Source organism: Clarias gariepinus, chromosome 22, assembly GCF_024256425.1.
Source record: "Clarias gariepinus isolate MV-2021 ecotype Netherlands chromosome 22, CGAR_prim_01v2, whole genome shotgun sequence".
Lineage (NCBI taxonomy): Eukaryota > Metazoa > Chordata > Actinopteri > Siluriformes > Clariidae > Clarias > Clarias gariepinus.
In genome coordinates this window covers 12,951,649-12,977,408 of record NC_071121.1, presented here as the reverse complement: position 1 = coordinate 12,977,408, position 25,760 = coordinate 12,951,649, and the positions used below count along the sequence as shown (strand labels likewise).

General features: G+C 38.8%; 1 protein-coding gene across 3 annotated transcripts; it reads right to left on the bottom strand.

Annotated features, from left to right (window-relative positions):
* Positions 1-86: 86 nt before the first annotated feature.
* arhgap4b (Rho GTPase activating protein 4b) lies at positions 87-25,760 on the bottom strand. 3 transcript variants are annotated; one of them, XM_053482253.1, is made up of 24 exons: positions 25,453-25,760; positions 19,947-20,400; positions 19,584-19,755; positions 18,621-18,783; positions 18,472-18,534; positions 17,416-17,589; positions 17,156-17,284; positions 15,217-15,438; positions 14,991-15,092; positions 14,530-14,715; positions 14,282-14,366; positions 14,107-14,134; positions 13,649-13,745; positions 9,062-9,122; positions 8,890-8,967; positions 6,799-6,927; positions 6,486-6,591; positions 4,946-5,176; positions 4,793-4,848; positions 4,353-4,524; positions 3,288-3,383; positions 2,847-3,035; positions 1,083-1,167; positions 87-402 (listed from the first exon to the last, which is right to left on the bottom strand). In XM_053482253.1, the coding sequence occupies exons 2-24, from the start codon at positions 20,011-20,013 to the stop codon at positions 190-192; spliced, it is 2,904 nt and encodes a 967-aa protein (XP_053338228.1). In that variant the 5' UTR covers positions 20,014-20,400; positions 25,453-25,760; the 3' UTR covers positions 87-189. The 3 variants fall into 3 exon arrangements, with proteins under 3 accessions (XP_053338228.1, XP_053338229.1, XP_053338230.1); XM_053482254.1 differs by having other exon boundaries at positions 4,353-4,479; XM_053482255.1 differs by lacking the exon at positions 13,649-13,745 and adding an exon at positions 9,321-9,348.

Sequence of the window (25,760 nt, the reverse complement as noted above, 5' to 3'; positions counted from 1 at the left end):
TATGAATGACTCAGTCACTGGCACTACATGAACCAAAGTCACTTTTCATAGATTTTTTTTTTTTCAGAATTGAGGTCTCACAAACGTCAAATACTTTAGAAAAAATATATTAATCTCTGCTGTATGTTAGCTTTTGCCCTTGCCTTAAATTCATGCATTTTCTGCGCTCTTTCTTTTGTCCCTCCTCCATCAGTCCTGCTGGTCAGAGGGTTTAAAGAGGCCTCGGCTACGCAGGCTGAATCCTGTTTGCTTCTTTATGGACTGCCGATTAGGTGCACTAGACACTGTGGAGGGAGTGGAAGAGGAAGAGGAGGAGGACATTGCTGGTGAAACATTACTGTCTTGAGGAGGCTGCCGGGAAAGGAGCTCTTTGAACACTGAGTTCATCTGCCGGGTGACCTCCTGGGGATGCACAAAAGAAAGAGAGAGATAACATAATATGTATACCATATTACTCAGTTCAAATCAAGAATCACACACGCACACACACACACTCACACACACACACGCACAAACACATACATACATACACATACATTTTTCAGGCTGATAAATCTAAATGAACCTTTCGTCTGTGGCAGAGGTAGGTTCATGAGAGCCAGTTTCATTATGGTGCTTGACGGATTTTGCAAATGCACTTGACAATACTGTTCTTGGAACTATTACAGAAAGGCTGCCCTCTGTGTCTTAAAATAACAACTAACTGTTGTTTTTGTTATTGTTACGTAATTACCTAATTCCATATGTTATTTTATAGTTTTGAAATCCCCAGTTTTTTATTGTTGTAGAATGTAGAAAATAAATCACTAAACAAAAACAAAGAAACTTGCAAGTGACCCAAACTTTTGAACGGTAGTGTAATGTGTGTGTGTGTGTGTGTGTCATACAGTATATTCAAGGCAATGCATAATCTAGCCAAATATTGGTCACACAATCATTCCAAGATCAAGATTAACTCATTAAACATGTTAAATCAGAGTTACTGTGTTTCTGTTTGAGATGAAAACCAGTTGCTGTTTTCAAATACTAAAGAGCCTGGGTCCATACACTAAAATAAGTATGGAAGATGTAGTAAGTTATACCTTATCAACTGACTGCACTGCCTGTTTCTCTGCTGCTCCTCCAATGGGCCTGACGCTGTCCAAGGTATGTCTCCGTTCATGTAGACTGAAAAAAAAAACCATACATATATGTACAGATCTTCATTGTAAAGGGTTTAAACAATGTTTTCCATGCATGTTCAATTAACCATAATCAATTAATTAACATGCACCTGTGGAATGGTCGTTAAGACCTTAACAGCTTACAGAAAGTAGGCATTTAAGGTCACAGTTCTATTAACGCAGGACACTAAAGAGACTTGTCTACCGACTGTGAAAAACACCCAAGAAAAGATGCCCAGGGTCCCTGCTCATCTGCGTGAACGTGCATTAGGCATGCTGCAGGGAGGCATGAGGACTGCTGATGTGGCTAGGGCGATAAATCGCCATGTCCGCACTGTGAGACGCCTAAGACGGTGCTACAGGGAGACAGGAAGGACAGCTGATCATCCTCGCAGTGGAAGACCACGTGTAACAACACCTGCACAGGATCGGTACATCCGAATATCACACCTGCGTGACAGGTACAGGATGGCCACAACAACTGCCCGAGTCACACCAGAAACACACAATCCCTCCATCAGTGCTCAGACTGTCCGCAATAGGCAGTCCATGAGGAGGAGATGCACTGCAGTACTTCAAGCAGCTGGTGGCCACACCAGATACTGACTAGTACTTTTGATTTTGAGCCTCCTTTCATTCAGGGCACATTGTGAAACATTTTTAGTTTATGTCTTATGGTGTTGACTCTTTTAGTGTTCATACAAATATTTACACATTAAGTTTACTGAAAGTAAAAACAGTTAAAAGTCAGAGGAGGTTTCTTTTTGTGCTGAGTATATATGTACAGTACACACACACACACACACAAATCTCTTGATTCTATGTGAACAATTCGCTTTCACACATTCACTTAAGGCAGCTGCTATTCTGTGAAGCTGGTCAAAAGTGATGCAATTGGCTTTTGATAGAAAATAGGGCCATGACCTGTCATGGCTTGCTTAAAAAGTGGAAGTTTGAAGCTTCTGAATTTGCTTCTATATTGCACTATAATACTTTTCAACCTGTTAGAGATAAATTCCCAAAATAAATAAAATAGCATTTTTTGTGTTTTGCTGTCAAACTGCTTGTATAGGTTAAATACCATTTGGTCACAGTTTCATATTATTGGTTATTGATCATTGATCATTTATGGCCATGACTATATTATAACAATCTTGCAGCCCTGATTTTTTTTTACACTCAGCTTCTATGCAGATGAATGTATTTGTACATTAATCTTCCATTTTTTGATTAAAAGAATTCCAGACTCAGAAATAAATATCAAACACAGACTTAATTAAAGAAAGCATAATCAATGCATGGACAGAAACTGAAAATGGCAGTTTTGTAATAAGTTTAACTCAGGAGATGGAATCCGCTCACATTTGCCATGAAATAAGCACATTACAGTTCAGAGAAATACTTTCTATGACGTTGGGACATAGCACAGAGTAAGCCATGATAATGTTACCCCTGGTGAAAATAAGGTTAAGGGCTCAACAGTTATAGCTTGGAGGTTCTGGGTCTTAAACCCCCAATCTTCTGATCAGTAGCCCAGAGCCTTTTATATTTTTGAAGAAGTGCCTATAAGATCCTTAACGTTTCAAGCTATTTCATCATATAATGTGATATATTAAATGGTTAAATGCGGTAAGAGAATATTTTGGTATAAAATAACTATTGGTATCTTGCAATTTCTCCTACCCTGTGAGTTGCCGGGCCATGCCAGGTGATTGCGGTGGGAAGAAGAGCCGGCCCTCTGGTACCTGAATTGGGAATTTACGTATTGGACTGATGTTTCCACTACTCCCTCCATCTCCTACCACAACAGCACTTCCACTGGAGGTCCGCTGCCTTCCCGGCAGTGACGCACTATCACTGTTTACCCGCATGCTGGGAGTAAGGTACATAAAAGATATCAGCAGTTATATCTCAAGGCTTTAAAGCGGTGGTTTTCAACCCTGGCCCTGCACATTTTAGTGTTTTCCTCCAGCACACCTGATTTAACGAACCAGCCAATTAAGTAACTTTTTTGTAAATAAAAGACAAAAATGTGTATGGCAGGGTGTCCTGTAGAACCAGGGTTGGGAAGTTTAGCTTTAAAGCAGTAGGATATTTGTAATATATCTGCTGCTAATGACACACCGAGTGCTGTGTTCAGGCTGCTGCTCATCAGCTAGATTTCCTGTGCTGCCTCCTTTGCTGTCCTCCCTCTTCCCTCTGTCTTGCTTTCGCTCCACCCTGTGTTAGAGGAAAATACAGTAAATGATCCTAACTCAGGATGTGACAAACTAAGTAAAAATGGAGTATTATTAGGAAAAGGGATGTATGTGGGAATATACATGTATATTTACTTTAAGTTAAGCAAAGAGACTGTATATGCTTTACAATCTACAGTATGTTACATTTATGTTGATACAGTATGTATCTTAAATGGTACCTAGTCTCACATGGATAGGCATAATGACTAATGAAAATACACATCTAGAGACCAATAGGCAAATTTGGCTTAAAAATGGGGGGGGGACGGAACCTAGTGGGTGGCACCTGCAAAAAACTGAAGATTTCATTTGGTTAAATATAAAATAGAGGTAGTCTCTGACTTATGAACAAGTTTTGCTCTGTGAGCACATTTGTAAGTCCAATTTGTTCTTAAGTCTGACTACAGTAAGTGTACAGTGTTAAGCATACCAACCGCGAGGGGAATCCTTTACAGTGACATAAAAAAGAGATATATTTGTTCCATTGGTTATAGCGAATCATGTGCACACGATAGCCAGAGCAAGGCAGATTTTTTTTATCTTTCTGTAGAAAAAAACTTAATTTGCATAATTTTATATTTATATTTTAAACAACTATCTTGATCTATTTCAAAATAATGGGTCTCTTCTATTTAAGCAAACAGAAGCGTCTCCCTGTATGCATTTGAAAGATTGCTGCCAAGTGGATAAACGTATAACTAGTTTTTAAAAGCCAATCCAGCAGAGATGAAACTAAAAATGATGATGAAAAAAAAGATGATGAAATGACACTAAATATGACATAATATAAGCAAATATTTGTGTGCCATGTAGTCTTGGACCAGATTTTGGGCCAGTAAAAAAAAAAAAACATTTTAGTTTTTGCCAAAATGTTTTAGTTAAACATTTATTTTGAAATAGTTTTTATTCCTTATTACTTTTATAAAGAAATCCATAATGAAATTCTCACCCCTCAGGCACACTGATGTACTTATGAGGAATGAGGCCTTTGACTCCTCCTACTTCTCCTTTCCACCAGTCAGGAGAGGCCTTGCTGTGGAGTAGGACGTGGTCCCCCTGCTTGAAGGACAGCTCGGCTGGAGACCGTGCAACATAATCAAACATAGCCACAGCTTCCCATTCTGTACAGCCATAAATATGCACACGTATATGCACAAAAGAGCAAGAAAACAACACAACGTGGCCAATGGACAAAACCCACATGATGGCACATGAAACAAACAGCACACAAGCAGGACAATGAGCACACAAACAAAAAAAAATTAGCATTCATGACCCGGTGCACAGGTGTGCAAGTATTACTGCATTTCATGAATAGTAAAAACTTTATACATCATAATTTCCTTTAGTGTATCTATTAAATTAATAGGCATCATTTTACTTCCTTACCATCTTCACTTGGAGCATGCTCAGTCTCTCCTTCACCCTCCTCTGTAATAGGTTCACTGCAGAAAGAAAGACAGATATTAATGGATATAAATCAAGAGAATTAGTCTAGCATTACCAGCAGATGTTTTCACCACCAGTGATGAAGAGTCTCACCAGTATTCTTGCTCCAGGGTCATGCATTTCTCATAGACAGGGCCTGGAAGCTCAGCAGGACCAGGGAAGATGCTCTCATGCTGGAGGATCATGTTCTTAACCAGGGCATTAATCTGGGGCTGCAGAGTCACTGCGTCACCTGACTCAGCCCCACCTCTTAGCAGACTGGGCCCGAAGCACACAGCCAGGTTATAGGGCTGCATCATGTTCTCATCACTGTACTGAGAAACACTGCACACAGACACAAATACACTATTTGTATACATTTCAGCAATCAAATAACACCTATAAAAACACTTATCAGGAATAAGATTACGCCTAAATAGTCTTATCCACTATTTAGCTTTCAGCATTGAACATCCAAGAAAGACCTTGTCCAAAATTATATTAGAAGAGGATGGCCATAGTGGTGCAAATATCCATTTTTTATAACTGTTGTGAGCAGAAGAGCATCTCAGAAAGCACGAGACAATTAACTATTTGACACATGGGCAACAAGAGCAGAAGACCATACCTGTTCCCACTCCTGTTAGTCACAAAGATATATTTGATCCTACAGTAGGCACAGGCTCATCTAAGCTGGAGAGTTGATTATTGGGGGGATAAATATGTGGTGTTTTTTTTTTTTATCTTTACCTCCGTAGGTGTTTGGGATTAATGCGGCCATAAAATGACCAAATGAAAAAAAATTAAGATTAATAGAATTATTTATCGAAATACAAAACCCCTGCATGAGAAATAGGACTGCATGGTGTGCATAGGTAGTGAAACTAAGAAATGTATGACAATTTAGGATAAAATCCTTTAAAAGACTTGGTATCATGGCACTAACCCTAGGCTTATTTCTCGTTTTTAATATACAGTAGGTCTCGAAGGTGTAAATGTCGACAAAAGTTTGGCAGCAAAGTATAACATAAAAATCATTTATGGAGTCTGAGTATCCTTATAAAATATATATATTTTTGTTCATATGTATAATTACAAGGTCATTTGCATATTTCTAATATATATATATATATATATATATATATATATATATATGTATATATATTAATATAATTATATATATATATATATATATATATAATTATATATATATATATATATATATATATATATATATATATACACACACATGTACACACACTAGAGGTATATTAAATAATAATAATAAATGTCTTAATAAAAAAAGTGTTTGATTATTTCGTATTGTAGTGTTTTTTTTAACATTTTGTTAGACATATGACAAATTAAAGGAAATACTCTTTGGTGACATTTTGTTTGTATGTCTGTAGTCCAGTGGGGGACAAAATAGGTTTGAGAATATTGCGTAACTCTAGATATTGAATGTTTTTAGGTGTCCTGTAGCCTGACAAGAAATGAATTAATAAGTTATAATAATATTATTAATAAATAATACTATTATCATTATTATTTGTTTTAACCATGAACGAAATTTCCTATCGGGAAATCATTTATAGTATTGTTTCCTATTTGTGCTTGCAGCCCATGATGATGAAATAAAGACAGCATTACTCACTGATGGAGGAAGGCAAACAGATAGCGCATCACTATGATGACGGGTCTGGGGAAGGATGAGACCACTAGCTTCATCTGAGCTGCGCTTTCTGCCATGTTCTCAATTTCTGTTAATACCACACAGAGGGTGGATTAAAGAAACACAGATGTAAATGATCACTTTGTGTGCATTAGACACTGGAGTAGCTTCAATCAATAGGATGTCATGTTCTAAATCATCACTTAAAGGATAAAGGTTGCACTGTAGTACAATAAAACATCCCCACATCGATTCATTAGCCTACAAACATAAAAGTGCAAGACTGATATCTTACGGACACACTCCATCAGCTGACTGAAGCTCTCCTCTGGGAAGAGAGGTTTCTCCAGGTCTCTGAAATACAGTTTTAGAACTCCTGCTACTGAGTCAATGTCGCATTCGCTGTCTGTCAAAGGGTCTTCCCCTGGAGAAAGATTTACATATTAAATGCAATAAATATGTATTTTTATAATTGTTTAAGGAAGATATTGTTCCTTATTAGCATATTATTTGATATTATCCACTAACTTATAATAAAATGAAGAAGAAGAACAACAACAAATATAATACACTAGAGTTTTAGGTTTTCTGTTTTCAGTTCGAAACCTGAAGACATCACTAACCATCGTTGCAGAGAAAGCGAATAATCTATTTAAAGAACTGACTGGCTGTTCCTGATCAAGCCTTTGGTCACCATGGAGAAGCAGATGATCCCCAACCAAAAACCAAAGCAGATTGCCAATTTGACATCAACAAATGCCAAAATCACATAGAAAAAGGTGCTCTTAGTGCTCAGGCCTTCTAGACAGGCGTTTTAAACTGGACAGTTTATAATAAAGCAATGCGATTATTATGCGCTTGGCTATTACCACAAATCTTTTTCTCTAGTCTGCTTCGTTGACCATATTACTGATAACTATCAAGAGATATTTATAAACTACAAAATCTCATACCACCTACACCAACTGAGCATCCAACCAGCACTGATAAATAGCTAGCTGGTGATGGGTTCAGACATCAACTCATTGTGTTTGCATTGACACCAATGCCATGCAGAGAATCCACACCAGCTCCACACTTTTAGCATGACCACGTCTACCAATAGATAACGCAATCGCGGATAGATAGAGCAATCAGAGCATGAATTTATTGTCTAGTCTGTCTGATATAATACTACCTGTTTATTCATTCAACCAAACACATCACCCAAAGCCCTGAGATGGGTCAGTCGGTGAAAATCTCTGTTATAGTTTTCAGTAATAACAAAGCGTGTTCTTTTTGTCCTCACAATCTACAGAGACTATATTGCGTACTGTTGTCAACATGATCACCATCAGGAATCAATATCCCTTACCCATACTCTCTCCTTTTTCCAGGTATTTAATAATAGTGTCTTCACGATTATGCTACATTTGTTACATCCTGCATAGATGATACCTTGATATAATCCAAATCCCGTTAAAGCTGAAAAAGTTTTCAGAAATGAGTGGGTTGTCATTGATGACATAAAAGTTCTCTTAATAAATCACTAAACCACTAAAGAGCCACTAAAAATAAGTGTCCGGACCTCATGGACCACAGCACACCTGGCCTTCCTAGATGCTGTCCATGGGGTTTTCTTGGCAAGAATACTGGAGTGGGTTCCCATTTCCTTCTCCAAAGGACCATCTACAGGCAATTTTGAAATGCCAATTAGCCTTATCTAAATGTCTTTAGACTGTGAGAGAAAACTGGAGAATCCAGAGGAAACCCACCAAGCACGGGGAGAACATGTAAACTAAATACACACAGAATCGACGTGGGAACCGAACCCAAAACCCTGAGGGGCAAGGTGACAGTGTTAACCATTAGGCATCTATGCAGTCTGAAGCATTGAATCTTCAGAGATTTGGAGTTTGCCAATTTTTATAGCAGGATCTTCTATAACCATCACGCTAATCCCCTAATAAAATGTATTTGTTTGGGCCAACCAGGCCTTCTTTGCATTTAGTCCATTCAGTTATCACTAACAGTGGAAGGAGGTTACCTGTATGAATGCCGGAACATTATGAAAAATTTACTTACAAGATATAACTCTATGGTGCCCATATATAGCAGAGGACTGAGTGTGACTCTTCATAAGAGATTTCCATTTATTCACAGGTGGTTAAAATTCCATTATTCCACTGTGCCATAACAACTGAATAATAATCACAAACTACTGTATAATAGTATAAACAATACAAACTACACTACTGTATAAACACTACAAACTACTGTATAATAGCAATCACCACCAAAAGGTTTATACAGCAATTTTTTGATGAGACACCAAAATTCACTAAACAATTTGAAAACGATTAAACAATAAGTGAATACATTTGCAGAGTTAAATGAATTTTCTTACCTCTTTCAAATGCATCTCGGATATTATTGACTTCGCTCTGAGAACCCGGCACTCTGAATATGCCCTCATGATGCAGACCTTGCAACAATTAGCAAATATATTATTCATCTGCATTATAAATACATAATTCTTCTAGGGGCATGAGTCATGGAGGGCTGGTGCCGGGACTCACCATGGAGGTTGATGAAGCGAATACAGCTTTCCACCACTAAGGGGATCTGCTGCCCAGAGCTCTGTTAGGCAGGTTGAGAAGAATAAAGATCAAAACGTCAAGAACGTCACAGTGCTGTGATGCATAGATATGTGTAAGATAGGAAATAAGAATGGCAAGCAAATCTAAAGCTGCGAACTAAGAAGAGTGAGTAGTGCATAGTGTACACAGGCAGTGTTTAGGTAGTGGGAAGGAATGCCTATGACAAACAAAGCAGTACCTGAGTCCTTGACATCCGCCTTCTTCTCCTGATGAACCGGCCAGCGGGACAGTTATAGGGAAAAAAGGGGGGAAATAAGGAAAAGAAATGAAAGAAAGACATAGAAAATTTGGCATAAGTGAGAGGAGGTGTGAGATCCACAGATAGAAAAAATGGCAAGGCAACCAAAAGCGAATGGAAAGTGGAAAGAAAGAAGGAAGAGAAGAGAAAGGAAAAAGGGGTAGATGGTAGAGACAGATAAAAAACACAGAATGAAGAGCCAGATGAAAAGCAATTAGCACACGTCTACGTTTGTTCCTCTATTTATATTCAGCAGGCAGCAACAGCAATTTTAATGCATTTACACAAAGGAACAGGACACCACAGCTCAAACACTCACGGTAATCCACTGTCAGCATGGCTTGGAACAAACAAAGTCCAGGTTTTTTCAACGTAAATCTAATTTCCAACCACTCAGCCAGAAATCTGTGCATTTTAAAGTCAAAGGCCACCCACGCTGATAACTGACTTAAGAGGGAAACTGTTCTGTGGTCCTGACTGCATTATAGAGCACAGTGCGTCGTAATGAATGTACAGTACTGTACGTCCCATAGATTAGTGACCACTTCAGGGAAAAAGATGGGCTTGGTTAAAGCATGGCTTGGTCAATATGCAGTTTGACCTTTTGATTATTTAATATAAAGAAAGGTAGTCAGAAAGATGCCGAGAGGAGAGAAAGGAAGGTGGCGCTAAATAAGCATTGGCCAGATGGCAGTCCCACCAGGCTCGTAAACCTCTCTCAGTCACCTAAAAGCTATCAACGATGCCCCTGTACTGTGCCTAATCAACGAGAACATCAGAAATAAACATCTTCATAGCTAAGAGCAAGCTAAACAAACAACTTCATAAACAATGTTGTACACAATACTGTTAAACACCCTGAAACATTCAAATAGTAGATATATACCAGTGCACAAGATGTTTGTCTTTAGGTGATCCAAAGAAGATTGGGAAAGCTATCTTACTTACTTTTTTTTTTAAATGAAAATTATACAACAGTTAGTTCCAACCGAGCAATCTGATTGGACGAGAGGCATTTTATGAGTGGTAATAATAGACGATAACAGCACTAGGAGGGTTAACTATAACCATCACAAGTGTTTTAATAACCAATAATTACACTCACATTATGTTCAAAACCAGGTACAGAAGCACTTTCAGCAAGAAAACACATCTGATAACATTATGATATCTTGATATGATAACACTTTCACTCCTTGATAATTTCTTCCAAGTCATTCCAACATGCCTCTGAACCATCCCTGTTTGTTTACTTACAGTTACAAAGCTAGCTAGCTCGTAACACTATGCTGAATTCCAAATCGCACTTTAACCCCTGATCAAGGGCACTACTTCTACTACTTGTGTGTGATGGATTGTACGCCCTACAATAACACCTTTTCCAGTAACACGTTTTCTAGGGCTGCAACTAACAATTATTTTAATAATTGATTGATCTGTCGATTCATTTTTTTTTCACAAGTTAATCGATTAATTTGTTTCAAAAAACACAAAAACCAAAAAAAGCATTCATTTCCAACCCTTATTCAAAAACAGAACTAAAATCTCTAGAAAGTGCACAAACATATCGCTCCTTGAGTTGTTATAGTAATAATAAAATAAAATAAAAATGGACTTACAAAAAAACATGTATGCTTTACATCTGCCAAATATATACAGTGGAATCTTGGATTACGAGCATAATTTGTTCTGGAAGCGGGCTCGTATTCCAAAACACTAATTTTTAAAAACACTAACGGAACCACTGCTGTAAAGTAAAAATAAAACAAATTAACCTGCACTTTACCTTTGAAAAGAATTGCGACGTGTTGTTGTGTAGAGCAGAGTGAAAGAGTGTGTGTGTGTGTGTCTGTGAAGGCGAAAGTAGGAGGCTAAGCCTTGAGCAGAGAGAGAACATGGATTATTAACATCCCTAATGAGACTTGCTTTTGCTTTGCACGCGCGCAAAATACAATATGTTTTACACACACATGGTCACAGTGTTATACACAGGGTCATCAGTGTGTGAGAGTGTGTTCACTCCGCTCCGTGCTTAACTAAAGTTTTTTTTTTAAATAATCAAATGCCTCCGCATCACGCGACACAACGATTATGAAATTTGTTGCCAATGATTTTAGTAATCGATTTTTATTGATTTAATTGATTCGTTGTTGCAGCCCTAAAGTGTTCCATTCAACACTATTTGGGATTCAACCCCGGAACCCAGAAATTAACAAGTTGATATTCTAAAGCGAATAAGTAAAAATGAGCGATCGGAAGCTTGAATCATTTAAGTGACTCGGTTCTTTAAATCTCGTTCATTAAAATGAATACAGTAAATCTCTTTTTGATCAGTCATTTTCTTCTTTTGATAAAATAAAATGTACAAATTTTCCATAAACAGACCTACACATATTTTGGCTATACTTCCAGTAATGAAAATATTACAGTGCAGCTAAGGACAAATTATGATAAAGAGAATAAGCAGCTCACCTCTCATCTAGCGTCTATGGGAGTCAAGTGACAAAAGAAACGAACGAATCAGGCTAGAAAACTCATTTAGAAAAATTGCTCAATTCAGTTTCTTGTGTACTACACTGCATGGCGTCTATGAGAGTCACGTGACAAAAGAACAAACGATTCAGAGCAAAGACTCAATGGTAACTACTCATTTCTGTTTTCTGTACATAACCTATACTGTACATGCGCACGGTAAAAAATGAACAAATTACTCTTCGAGAATACTTGTTCTTCTGAGTCACATTAAAGATTCAAAAAGAACGAATCGTCCATGAACGACCCATCACTGGACGCAGCTTATGAGATTTACAGGACTGTCTACCACCTTCATGTTTTATTTTTTTCACCTTTTATGAATTTAAAACTACTTTTATGCCTGGTAATTATGCCAATGGTCGGTTGCTAACTGTTAGCAACGAAAGGATATTTCTTGGTAGAGCAAAAGAGCTGGTTAAATAAAGAAACAAATCATAATCTTTTGATAATGAATATCAGCACTGCTGTGATGTGCACCTTCAAGTGCTGATATTCATCACAACAGCACTACTTCTTGTGTTTAAAGAAACATACTTGTTTAAAATGCCGTTTACTTTTGGTATAAATAATCTTGATTCATGCTAAGAAAGTCAACCTAAAAGTGTGGAGGTTGTTATTAACTTTGGGTTAATATCCATGGTTTTGAAATAGGAACATAATTTTGGCCATGTGGCTATCTGGCTGTCTTATATTTTGCCGATAATGCACTAAGGGATTTGGAATAAAATGTGCTCTATAGCTAAATAGATTAGTATAACTGGCAGCTGTGTGATGTATTGATCCATGGCCACCAAGCCCTTTCTACAGTAAATGTAGATTATCTGGATATATCCAGCAGACATGCAAGTGTACATACATTCTCAAATCATTGACCTTACAATATATAAGCTCAAAAAAGCACTGATGCTCAATGAGGACAGTCTGTACTGTATCTGGGCATCATAGTACATATGGCAGCTAACCAAAGAATGAATGAATAAGGACAGTGATGCATAGTTACAACAAAAATAACTGCATTTTTGTGGCTTAACTAAAGTTTACTCTTGCCTTAAAAATATATAAAAAATCACTGCTACCTAAATACCTAAACTGCTCTTTTTCAGGTGCACGCATTTTTATTAAATAGAAGTAAACAGAGATGACAATAGCTTTTTTCCGCATAAGGTTCTTTCCAAAAAAAAAAAAAAAAAACAGGAGCAAAATAATACAGTCTCACGGAACAAATGCACAATGACACATCAATTCAGAGCCCCTTACACAATAATTTAAGCATGCAGGCACAAAACACAGCAGTTGAGCAGGAACTGTTTCGGCAGCTCACACAAGGGAAATGGTGAAATACGATTTTAATGGAGAAACAGTTTGAGTTCAACTGTAAAGCAGCATGAAGATGGTTGCACATTTTCGTATTACTGTATTAACCGTCACAAATGCATTAATAGATCATTTTTTCCCCTCTTTATTTAATACAGTAAATCTCTGAATATCAGACCAGCAAGGTAGAGCGTTTCAGGAACTGCAGGTCAAAGCAAAGCAATGAAGCACGGTTCATTTCAGCCAGGCAAAACCCAAACAAGCAAGACACACATGAGCACTGTGAAACAATGGCGACATGATTAAAGAGTCAATCTCATAGCTGAGCAGCTGAAGGGAGGAGTAACGTTGCAGAAAGGAGCTTTGCAGTAACGCATCATAAATCCAGCTAAAGGCTGTTATGGAGCACAGGGCTGTACCTGGATGAAGGACAGCATGTCTCCAGAGAAGAGTTTGTGGTGATACTGGGAGCAAGGCCTGGCTTTCCGCACACGCACTGACCTACCAGACGGCGTTCTGGGAAATACATACACCGCACTCCACTGTGAAACTATGGTATCGTTACATGCATGCAACAAACATGCACTTCATTTCCATGCACACACGCACACACACACACACACACACACACACACTCACACACACAGGTGTGCTGCTGATGAAACCTCATGTTTGAATTCCTTGAGATTTTTAGATTTGGGAGGAAACTCCAGATTGAGCTTAGTGTCTCTGGCTCAGGATTTTCTAAACAACCAGTCCAAATACTGTATGAACAAATGCTGTCTGGGCTGTGGCCAGTGTCAGCAACACACACACATGTGTGAACAGTGCCAAAAACCAAGGATAGATAGACAGACAGATAAAGAATAAGCTGTACCTGGAGGGATCTCTGTCGACTGCCTCAGCTGGAGAAAAGGAATAAAAGTAAAGAGAGAGAATAAGACCAAAATCAAATCTACTGTATCTGCACACCTTCAGAATGTAAGCCTTTTTTTCTCTCGTGCGTTTTTTTAGATTGAAATATAGATTTTTTTTTGTGTGTGTGTGTGTACCTTTCTCTATGGCCTCCTTCAACAGATCATGTTTGGCCTGGAGTTTAGAAATGAGAGAGCTACCACTGAGATACTCCTTTACTTTCTGCAAGAGAAAGAATAAAAAGAACATTAATAATCACACCACAGTTCTCGGGGTTCTAATCTTACGAACAGTGATCTCTGTTTGTCGATTTATATTCACAGAACACTGGCATGCATGCTCATATAAACCGAGTCTATATATACCTAACGAATTTTGTGCTTACGTTAAAATAGAAGATCTCTGTTTCCTGCTGATTCGCTCGGCGCTTGGTTAAGCTCAGCTTGGTGTTAGGGCCATCACCTGTGCTCTCCTGCGATAGACTGGCTGAGACGTCAGAAACAGGGTTACAGTCATCGTCGCAGATGCTCTCCAGTAGAGCAGCGTAGGTCGCCTTAAGGGTTTTACTGACCTGCGAGAAAAAAAAGGCACGAAAAAAAAAATGTGGGATGAATATAATATAAGTCACATTCATCTCGGTATGTACTGTAAATATGTAATATGAAAGCACACATATCATTAACTCATGTGTATTTGATGTAAACATGTGCAGGCTGAAATTAGTAATCAGTATTCATTTGATTGAAAGAACAGAAACCACTCCACAATAAATAGTGTGCTTAAGAGAGTTTATGATTAAGAGAGATGAGACGTGATGTCTTAAAATTTATGCAAGTTTATACGTACCTCATCTGTTTCCAGGGTAACGGTAGAGAGTCTGGACTGCAACTGCTGGTATCTGGTTTCCATCTCATACCTCACCTGGCAGTCGGCACTCACCTCACAAACCTGATGCACAACACACACACACACACACACACACACACACACCCTTGAGTATAAAGTATGTCGGATCATCCTAGTACAGATTCTCACCAGGTGTGTGTGTGTGTGTGTATGTCTGTTACAGTACCTGGTCTCCCTCGTGCGGCTGGTGCTGAAAGTGGAACGGCAGGCAGAAGGCTGCGTTGTGGGCCTGCAGCAGGGCATCTCGGTCATGGCCCTGGTCCAAAGCACTCACTGAATTTTCAAGCTGCTGTAGCCCATTCTTCAGGTTCTGATGTCCCCGGTTCCTGTTGGCCAGGTAGCCACGCATCACCCGTGTCACGGACAGGTGGTAGCCAAGATCCGTGCACTGCAAAAAGACACAGCAAAATGTCTTCTAGAACTAGTATATACTGTAGGCTACGGGCTGTTATGATGAACAGATTAGTTCATATAGTGTAAATCGATTGAAAATGAAATGATGGAAAGCGTTTAAATAAATCTCAAATAGGAGACTGGTATCTTGGTTATAAATCTGCATGAAAAGCCCTAGTTGTATTATCGTTGCAAAGTTGGATTAATCTTAGACATGGTTGTGACATTAAGCAGCAGTTTGTAAAAGAGCGCTTGATCCAGCGCATCCTTTAACTGGAAGTTAAAACGGCAAAAAACTTGAAGCTTAGACACAATAAAAAAAAAATATATATATATATATATATATATATATATATATATATATATATATATATATATATATATAATAAATATATAAATATAATAAATTAAAAAAAAAATATATATATATATATATATATATATATATATATATATATTTTTTTTTTTTTTTTTTTTACTTTTAATTTTAATACAATAATAATTGTGGCCACAAGATACAAAATCCAGGTTATGAAATCGCAAACCATGTTCATGATTATATACAGTATAATATTGCCAATATGTTTCAATTCCTACATATATCTGTCAAATGAAAAATGAATGCCAATCATTTTGTTAATTCTGATGTAACATTCGTAATAAATAAATTCAGTCTCTGTTTAGTGTAATTCTTTTCCAAATAAAATTCAGTCAAACAAGATGAAAAAATTTATAAAAATTAAAATAACAATAATGAATATTATTAATAATGTTTTATAGAAACTATAATGAATTAATTATGCACTCTATGAAAAGTTTACAGAAATGTTTTTAAATTAATGTCTTACTGTCAGATTAGGTTTTGATGCCCTTGAATGGGATTCCATTACAACCCCGACCATGAATCTCAGGATCAAGGGCACGTGAAGGACAAACTTTTTTTCTGCAAACTCATTAAATGGCTGAGTGGCTGTATGTAATCTAGTCTGTTTTTTTGTCCTGTCTCCTAGGTGGTGGAACGAACTTCCTCTAGATGTCCATACAGCCGAGTCCCTGGAAATCTTTAAGCGACGACTATACTAAAATTTTTGGGTATTTGGGTTTCCTCTCCAAAAAAAAAAAAAAGTTTACTAGGTTTCTATGTTACTAACCCCGTATACCAGTATAAGAATATATCTAATGATGGAAACCTTAAAGCACTTTTGTAAGTCACTCTGGATAAAAGTGTCTGCCAAATGCCTAAATGTAAATGTAAGTGTAATCTGTAGTTACGTCTGAAGTCTGAATTGCAGCCTGGACAATTTCCACAGAAACTCCTCAGCACACAGTCCTAAGTCTGAGAATGACTACCAGGCATTTACATACTTCATGTTTTAGTGTTTCGTTTGTACCTCTTTCTATGTTAGTGATTGTAGCCTTCCTGAGCTTTACACATAGGACTTATATTTTGTCACTTGCAGAGGTACGGGAGTGGTTTCCGCAAAAACACAACAAGATACAATTCAATTCAGGACTGTGTAGAAGCTGCAGATTGTCAGGTAACCAGAGACTCCCTAATATTTACAGCCCACATGATGAAACCATGTATCATGAACAGAAATTTTTCGCAAAGGGAACCAAGCTATTATTGTTCTGCTGCTACCTCAGAATAGAGAAGTAGAAGATATTTTCCAGTAAAACAGAGAGCAGACAGACGTTATCGTGACACTCACGTCAATCAGAGTGCATATGTCTTCAAGATAGTACTTGTTCATGGCAGCGTTGGCTGCCGAGAGGTTGAGCAGGTAATCGTTGCGAGCTTTAGTGCACTTCAGCTGAGTCTCTTGTACTTTCCCTTGCCTCTGCAAAACAGACATGCGCGCACACACAGAGGAAGCAGTGGGTTACAGATATAAACTGATATACCTTCCTGTGCTTTCTTCAGATGACAGAAAACTGCATGTTACTGACTGAAAAACACACTCAGCACTACCTTTTCCATTAGCCTCTCCATCTTCTTCACTGAGCTGCGCCTCTGCCCTCCTGACTGGCCGACACTGAGTTCAGATGCCTTGCCAGTCTGTTTCTCCTCAAGTCGTGCGGCTTCCTTAAGTTTGCCCTCAGCGGCAAGACATTCGGAGTGATACTGGTGATAAGTTTTTAGGGCCTACAGTGGATGACACAATAATCACACACATGACTGAGCTTATTGGCTAATGACTGCTTTTATTTGGTAGATAGCTTTGTCTTGGCAACTCTACAACTTTACACACACACACACACACACACACACACACACACACATACACACACATGCCAAGAGCCTTGAGTCAAGACACTCGTGACAAGCAAGCTGTTCTGTGAAGGGTGAAGACTTTCAGAGAGCAACCAGCTGGCAGAAGGGTGGGTTGGTTTAATCAGGACATATGACCTGCGCTTGACCACAGAAGCCCACTGGGGTTGGGGATCTATGCCCTACCCCAGGGAGCCAAAAAGGGTTCTACCATACAATACATGTAAATCTAGCGCTATGCACTTCATGTCAAATTCGGTAAAACAGATTTAGAACATTTTTACTCTTGGGTGTTTTTACAGGCAGGTTGCAGGTTCAAATACAGGGAAAGCACTTCCAAAGTTGATCAGCAAATAAGGTGCCTTGTCAAGTTATTTCCTTTTTGTTAAGTTTTACAGCAACCTTTTTTTTTTTGTTGGTCAAAGCAAAAAGCTTAGACTGTCAAGCAGCACTTAAACAAATGACCAATAACGAATCATACATAATTCCATGTAAATGTATTCACTGAAGCAATATTTAAAATGATTAAGTAATATGCTCATATTATATAAAATGGCGTGCACAGCATCTTTAACATAAAAGTGCATATACACTTTGCAGGAGAAGCTTGTGTGCATCAATAAATCTGATGATATAAAAGATGTCCCCCTTCCCCTAACTGGTCTTAAGTATTCTGGTGCAGAACGAAAACGTGTTTAATCTAGTTTGATCTTGTTTGACCACAGAGATGCCTGATATTTACAAATGTTCACTTACCGTCTGCAGTTCTATGGTGACCTTCAGAAGTTCATCCTGCATCTGCAGACCCACTTCTTTACTCTGCAACACAATCAGTATTGTGAAAACTCAGCCTTGGAGCATTCATTAGTGAAGGCAGACAATATGTGTGTCTGTGTGTAGTGTACCTTCTTTGCCAGACGTTGTGTGTCCTCGATGCAGTGAGACAGGCGCTGTGTGAAGGTGGTGGTGCAGATCTCACTGAGTGAGCTATGGTCTCGGCTCTCCTGCTTGGTCTGGGTCAGCAGCACTGACCAGCACTGGGACACAGATTGGTCTGTAAGCTCCTTCCTTAAAGATAAAGTGAAAACCTTTTGTACTTGGAGCTCATACGGACAAGTTGTTAATGTTGTCATGCTGTATTATAAGTTGTATGTCCAGTCCTGTAAAAAAACAAAGTCTTGAGCCACCTCATTTCTTCATATTAAGTTCAATTATGTCAATTAAATTAGAGAAATGGGATTTTTTTTTTTACTGTGATGGACTGCAAAGTGTCTGAAGATAGAATTTTAAATCTGGTTGTTTATGTAACAACCTCAGCAGCAACCTCATTTCCCCTCTCATCCATTCCAACCACTCAGCATTCAGTATCATCAGTATACTAAACATTGTGTGTTTACCACCAGTTTATGCCTTAAGTTAGTTGCTTTTTATTGCTTGAATGATTCATAGATTATTTTCTGGCTTAACAAACGAATAAATTTACCCATAAAACAGGTCAGGTACAGTGACTGGGCCAGAGGTAGCTCAGTGGTTAAGGCATTGGACTGCGGTTGGGAAGATCCCAGGTTCAAACCCCACAACCAAGAAGTTGCCACTGTTGGGCCCTTGAGCAAGACCCTTAACCCTCAACTGCTCAGATTTGTAATGAGATAAAAATGTAAGTCGCTCTGAATAAGATGCCCAAATGTAATGTGACTGAAAACGGAAAAAACAAAAACTTGCCAAAATAGCTCTTCAGGAAGCCTGGAGTACTATTCGTCAAGACTACATTAAAAATCCACAAACTCTGGCTCTTTGGAAGCAAAATATAAAGAACTGAGGGTTTACTCTAGACTTTTGCACAGTACTGTAAACAAAAAGGTAAGTACTTTTTGGTCTTGAGGGTGAACCTCTCGCTGAGTTTTTCCAGTGAGCGTGCATATTCAGCCTCGATCTCCCCCCGACGGCGAAGATAATCACTGAGATCCTGGAGCTGCTGCGTCTTCTGCTCCAGCTGTGCATCCAGTACCTTCAGCTGCTCTGAAAGCTGACTACGCACCTCTGGACAAAGGGAGGTAAAAAGAGTCTTATGCATTGCCCATGTTCACCCAGACTGCACAGTCATGAGACATGATACACAGAGACAGTGTCACTGATGCATACTACACTCGTGACCAAAATAGAGAGAAAAACAAAAATGAAAAGTGAAAGTGAGAAGGAAATTAAACCAGAAAGAGTACCATGACCCCTACCTTTGATCTGTGTCTCATACTCTGCCAGACACCCCTTCTCCTTCCTTAGCTTGCCATGTGACGTCATGGTCTTGCGGGAAAATCCTGTGTCGTTTCAGGAATCTCAGAAATATGTGCCTGAATGTGTGTTAATACAACTCTTTAACTCTTCAAACTACCCACAGCTCTTTGTATAGTGAGAAGGAGAGCCAGTTACAGTCAATGCCAATCAGCACACATTGACACACACTCAATTTTTTGGTACGGAGAACGGAAAAGAGAAATGATGTGTGTGTGTGTGTGTGTGTCTTTCTGTTTCAGTCAGCTTAGCGACAGTTTTCAGTTTCCTCAGCGATGCAGTTGATCTCTCTTTTGTGCACTTTTATGGATTCAGCTGGAGAACTGAAGAGGCAAGAGGCTCAGTAGTTTTCTTTATCTGCTTCCTGAGTGAGTGGATAAATGTGATTGTCATTGCCTGTAAAGTAAAAAGTAATAAAAAAAAAAGAAGAAGAAGAGAGGAACAAACAATGAATTTGCGGCAGTAAGCAAAAGGAATTTTAAAAAACGTTAGCTTCAGTGCACCTGGCCACATCCGGTTTACCACAGACACTCTCACCAAGACATCCTGTTAACATAGTACTGAAAGCCTTAGGTTTCTGTAGAGATGTGGTTATGATAAGGTGTTTACCCTCCATTTTATTGCGTCAGTGTCTGAGATGCCTTGTTCAGAAAGGGTAGAGTGTCCTTTAAAGGAAATCTACTCTGCAAAATTTACATTTCTGTCATGTTTAGCCATTTGTAGTGATCGTCTGTGTGTGTGTGTAGGGGGGTGGGGGGTATCTACACAAAAAAACATTCCATACTGTTTCTCTTTTTTTTTTTATATAAATCTCATATACTAAGAGATCCTCCCCTGACTTGTTGTGAACGGGCCCCATTTTAAACGCTAAATAAGGCTAGATCAGCTGTTAGCCCTTAGTTGTTGTTTTGTTTTCCACCTGTTTTACTCTGATTTGCTTTAAAAATCACTTCAACAAAGGGGTGTTCAGGGAAGGCTCATTTAACATTTCAGACAATTAAACAGTGCACTAGGGCTTGAATGCTATCAATGTAGAAAGTTTTCTCATGTTTGCCGGGGCCACATCAGAAACCCTGGCCTTCCAGGAACTCCTTTAATGGCTCCAAACATGTGGAAACTGCTGTAATAAGGTCAGGATTATGTGGCAATAGCTCCCATCTGAGTTCCTGTAATGTGCACTTAGTCTTGGTGAATAATTGTATGTACAGTTCCCACAGACAGATGTGTCTCTTCGGTAAGTTTTACGACAATTGTCAAGCATCAGGCATTCCATTCGCAGAATGTTCACGAGAATGACTGCAGTGGGCTCTGAGGTGCCTCAGCCGGGGTTAATACGTATTATATTTTAATATAATAGACATACATCCCTTATTTATGTAGGTTATTATATTATATAATATTAATTAATTATATTATAATTATAATACACATAAAGCCACCTTTAAAATGTTTGCTCCATTCAAATGTTTTACTGCGGCTCATCCCTGTACTGTCCCTGTAAGTCTTCTGTAAATGCCCACCACTTTTACGTCATGTGAAATTTCACAAAGGATCTTATCGCAATCCTGGTTTGACAATACCCTTGTAGAAACACCAGAATGCTCTCATTAGAATGATCCTAGCTTTATTTCAGCTGGATTGTTACTAAAGACTTTTTGCAGATTTATTTTAACTTGTTCAAAAAAGGGGAAGAATAATAGGGCCAGTTCTTTTTCCACTTCTTTTTATGCTCACACTTCTTTTTTTTTATAAGTAATAATTACATAATGCTTTATATTCTGGGTAATCTAAAGCATAGTGTAGCAGATAGCATCTCCCTCTTTTATATACAAACCTCCCATCATTTGATTTGAATCTTGAGGGATTTACTGACTTTTTGCTCAGCATTTTGCTCAACATTTCAAACAATTCATTTCAATTGCTTTAGACATGAAGGAGTCATTATAAAAATATTAGCTTTAATTATAAGCATTAGGAAAACATTATCATTAATTAATCTGGCGCTTTGTTCTCTGAATTGTTGAATTAAAAAAAAAAAAAAAATTTAGAGACCAATAAACAAAACTGCTTTGGGAATTACCTGTGGCATGCACAGTACATTAAAAGTTAACCGGTATGAAAACTTATATTCACTTTAATAATCCTCAAACATGATGAAATGTTCTTGAGGAGAGCCGAGTGAACAACGCTTCTGCCAACATTTCCTTGCATTTCTAAAATTCACTTCTAAGCGTCTGAGTCATTGTGGGGAACCGAAGCCGTCCTAGGGGATCCTGCGTGGGATGCGTCAGTGTGGTGGGTGTGTTGGTCCTGTTACAGGGTGGAGGGACTTGAGTCATATTTTTCATTTTCTCTCACTCTCTCTCTCACTCCTGCTTTTTTTATTTGAGGTTTATTTTTTTTTCCAAATAAAAGAGCTCAGGTATTCCAAGCATTATGTGAACATTTAGATTAGATACATTATAAATAAATAACCCTTTGACCACACACACATCAATCAAATCAAATCAAAAGATTGTTCATCAAAAGGAACCAAATTTGCCTCTTTGTTTTTTAATAGAAGCTGCAGTTCTATAATGTAGTAGTGCTGACATGCTCTTGCACCTGTAGGAGCTCTTACACAATGAGCTTTACACTATGTACATTCTCTGTGTGCATGTATAGGATATATGGCGGTGGGGTGATGGTGGTGGGGTTGTTGTTCAGCATGACTAAGTAACTTTCTATGAGTGACCCTGCATGTCACTGCACAACACTGTCAGCAGCCTAGACTGCCCACATTTATCTTTTGTACCTCTGACTCAGACAATCAAGAGCATGCACAGGGCTTAGGTTTAAAGATCACATCCCCGGCTATTATAGGCATGCAATTATTAGATTTTGACCCAGCTAGCAGTTTAGCATAAAACAGCCTAGACGTCAGCTTACAGTATGTGTGCACTTAAGAGTGAATCACGTTCTCTTATGGTTTGCCTCAACGGCTAATAAAAGCACATGCACACACCTACTTGCTATCAAAAGACATGAAAGTAGCCACTAAGACCGCATGCCAGTCCAAATAATACGGAATCACCCATCATCCAATTATGTAACCATCAATGCAGTCCTTTCGTATTTGCTTTAAATGGAAATATATTAATGAAGAGATGGAATAAATGCGTGCGAGGGCAGTATTGACTGAAAGGAAACGGTTGAATAAACTTGATCTGGCTGCTGTATTGAGTTAAAAAGCTGCAGGGAATTAGAGATCCATGAGATCGATCTTGTTTTACGCTCCCAGTGGGCTAAAGATGACACCAAGAACTGGACCTTATCCTCTCCCTGAACATGGAGCAAGCCAGCTCATTATGCACACTTATTGTTTACACACACACCCATGCACCCACCCACCTACTACACAAGTACAGTATTTTCACATGCATATACAATTGATGGTCATTTTAATAGGAACACCTGTACATCTTCACATTCATTTACATTATGTAAATGTCAGACAATTATGCTGATACACGGCGAGAGCTGGGCGTTTATTTTTTTTTTTTAGGATGAAAAATATTTTAAAAATTTGATGGCTAGATGGACTGGTTTGTGTATTTCAGAAACAGCTGATCTTGAGCTGGGGATTTTACACACTACAGTCTGTAATGTTTAGACAGAACGGTGCAAAAAGCGTCCAGCAAGCAGAGATTGAGATAAGAAGTAAGAAAAGAAAGGGCGGAACGGGTTTAAGCTGACTAGAAGGCTACGGTGAGTCAAATAACTACTCTTTACAACCACGATGAGCAGAAAAGCAACTCAAACAAAAACACATTACCAGGTTTGATGAAAAGAGAACCCAAAAGGGCTGCAAACTTGATCCCAGCTGGTATTCTAGGATTAGGAACAGGGTTGAACCTACAGTACGGAACTCAAGGATACAAAAACTAAGCAAAGATATTGTGTAAGTGTCTGTTTAGTTTGCACTAACAGTGTGTGAAAATGGACTGCGACTTGGGTAAATCCCTGAAAATACAGATGCTCAGCTCTACCCGATGCAGCACACCAAAATCCCCCAGTTTCCTGCTAAACATAGATCTAAATTACAGAGCCGCAGTGCATAATAAGCAAAAGGATTAAGCCAAGCGGATTATTAGCCGCGTTAAAGAAGCTCTGTACAGTCTGTTTATCTTCTCACAGCATTAATGCGACATGTGTTCATGCTCACCACATCACACCTCCTCATGCCACTATAGTACCAAACACTGTACACATGTGCAAGGCCACACTTCCTTTCCACTTCTAGTCACTTTGTACAGAACCCAAAGCAATATTAAACCGATCACAGATGTCTTTCCTTCTAACATTTGACGAAGTTTCAGCAGCCGAGAAGCAAACATTCCAGCTTTTTCGATAATGGATTCTGTGGCTAGACCAGAAATCAATAAAGTGCACTACCAATAGAACCGGTTAGGTAAAGAAGGTGTCTCAACTCGCCTGTCAGTCATGAAGCCTTTCAACTCCTAAACCTTGAAGAGAATGAAGAGGTGGATGAACTCTGCCTTCATCTCTGAAGTATTACAACTTGGGGAGATCCATCATTCAGACCACACGCTGATAGACAGCAAGAGACAGAAGGAAAGGAAGTGAGTGCAGAAGATTTTATCTTGAAGAAGATGAAGGAAGAAGAACGTGAGTGTGAGAGGAAATGAAGAGCGAGAGATAATGTGTGTGTGTGTGTGTGTGTGTGTGTGTGTGAAAAAGAGACAACACACTCATGAGTGAGTGAGAGATGAGGCGAGAGGAGAGTGTTAGCTCAGTGGTTACGGTTCTAATGTACAGACCAAAAGATGATACTACTAGGCTCTTAACCCTTTACTGCTCATGAGGATCAGTTAGTTCGAGATGCTGAAAGATAAAAATGAGGAGGCGGGGTCAGCTGTCTGAAACCGATCCATGATTAGAGATAATGAAAGCAGGAAGCAGGCTTATAGTGTTTAACCGTTAGTGGTGTTCTCCTTTTAAAAACCATCACCCCATCCACCTACACACACGTACAACCAAACACACACACACACACACACACACACACATATATCTCAAGGCAATTAAAATGACAAATAGCCGTCACACAAACAGGTAATGTACATACATGTGCTTATAGATTTATAGATCATAGATATGAGACATACTGAGACAAGATTAAAGACTGTTATTATTCCTCGATCATGAATAAGTCCGTGTTCAGCCGGTGTTGATCGATTTTTGGTGAAGTTATTGCTGTAGGAAAAGAATGCTTCCTGCTAATGAAGCAGTTTCACTCATGCATGCACAAACATGCATGTGTGTGTGTGTGAATCAGAAGGGCAGCAAAGCTGCAGGCAGGCATTCACTCACACACACACACACACACACACACAGACAGTAATTCTGATTCACATGCATCAATAATAAACAACACCAAAGCCTTACCTCATTCTCTGTAGCCTTCTGTCTGTCACTCTCTCTCTCTCTCTCCTTCACTTTCTCCTTTGCCTACTCCCTCCCTCTCACCCTTGGAAACAGAGAACCCTGTGTTTAAGTCACACAGATTTCACGCACCAATTTGATTTCTCTCCTTGTGACACATTCAACACAGTCGTCCCTCTCTCCTCCTTTCCTCCCTCCCTCTCTCTCTCTCTCTCGCTCTTCCTCACTGAGGTGCGCATTCAAAATAGCCCTCCTCTCTCTACACTCTTGCACTTGAATACACACAAGAAAACAGCTCCTCTCTCTCTCTC

Excerpts from the sequence above, each read along its gene's own strand:
- arhgap4b (XM_053482253.1), bottom strand. The coding sequence starts at position 20,013 with ATGACGTCACATGGCAAGCTAAGGAAGGAGAAGGGGTGTCTGGCAGAG. Across the intron at positions 17,285-17,415 it reads TGGAGAGGCTAATGGAAAAG|AGGCAAGGGAAAGTACAAGA; the intron begins GTAGTGCTGAGT and ends TCTGTTTTGCAG. Across the intron at positions 5,177-6,485 it reads CTGTTTGCCTTCCTCCATCA|TGTTTCTCAGTACAGTGATG; the intron begins GTGAGTAATGCT and ends GTCTGTGTGCAG.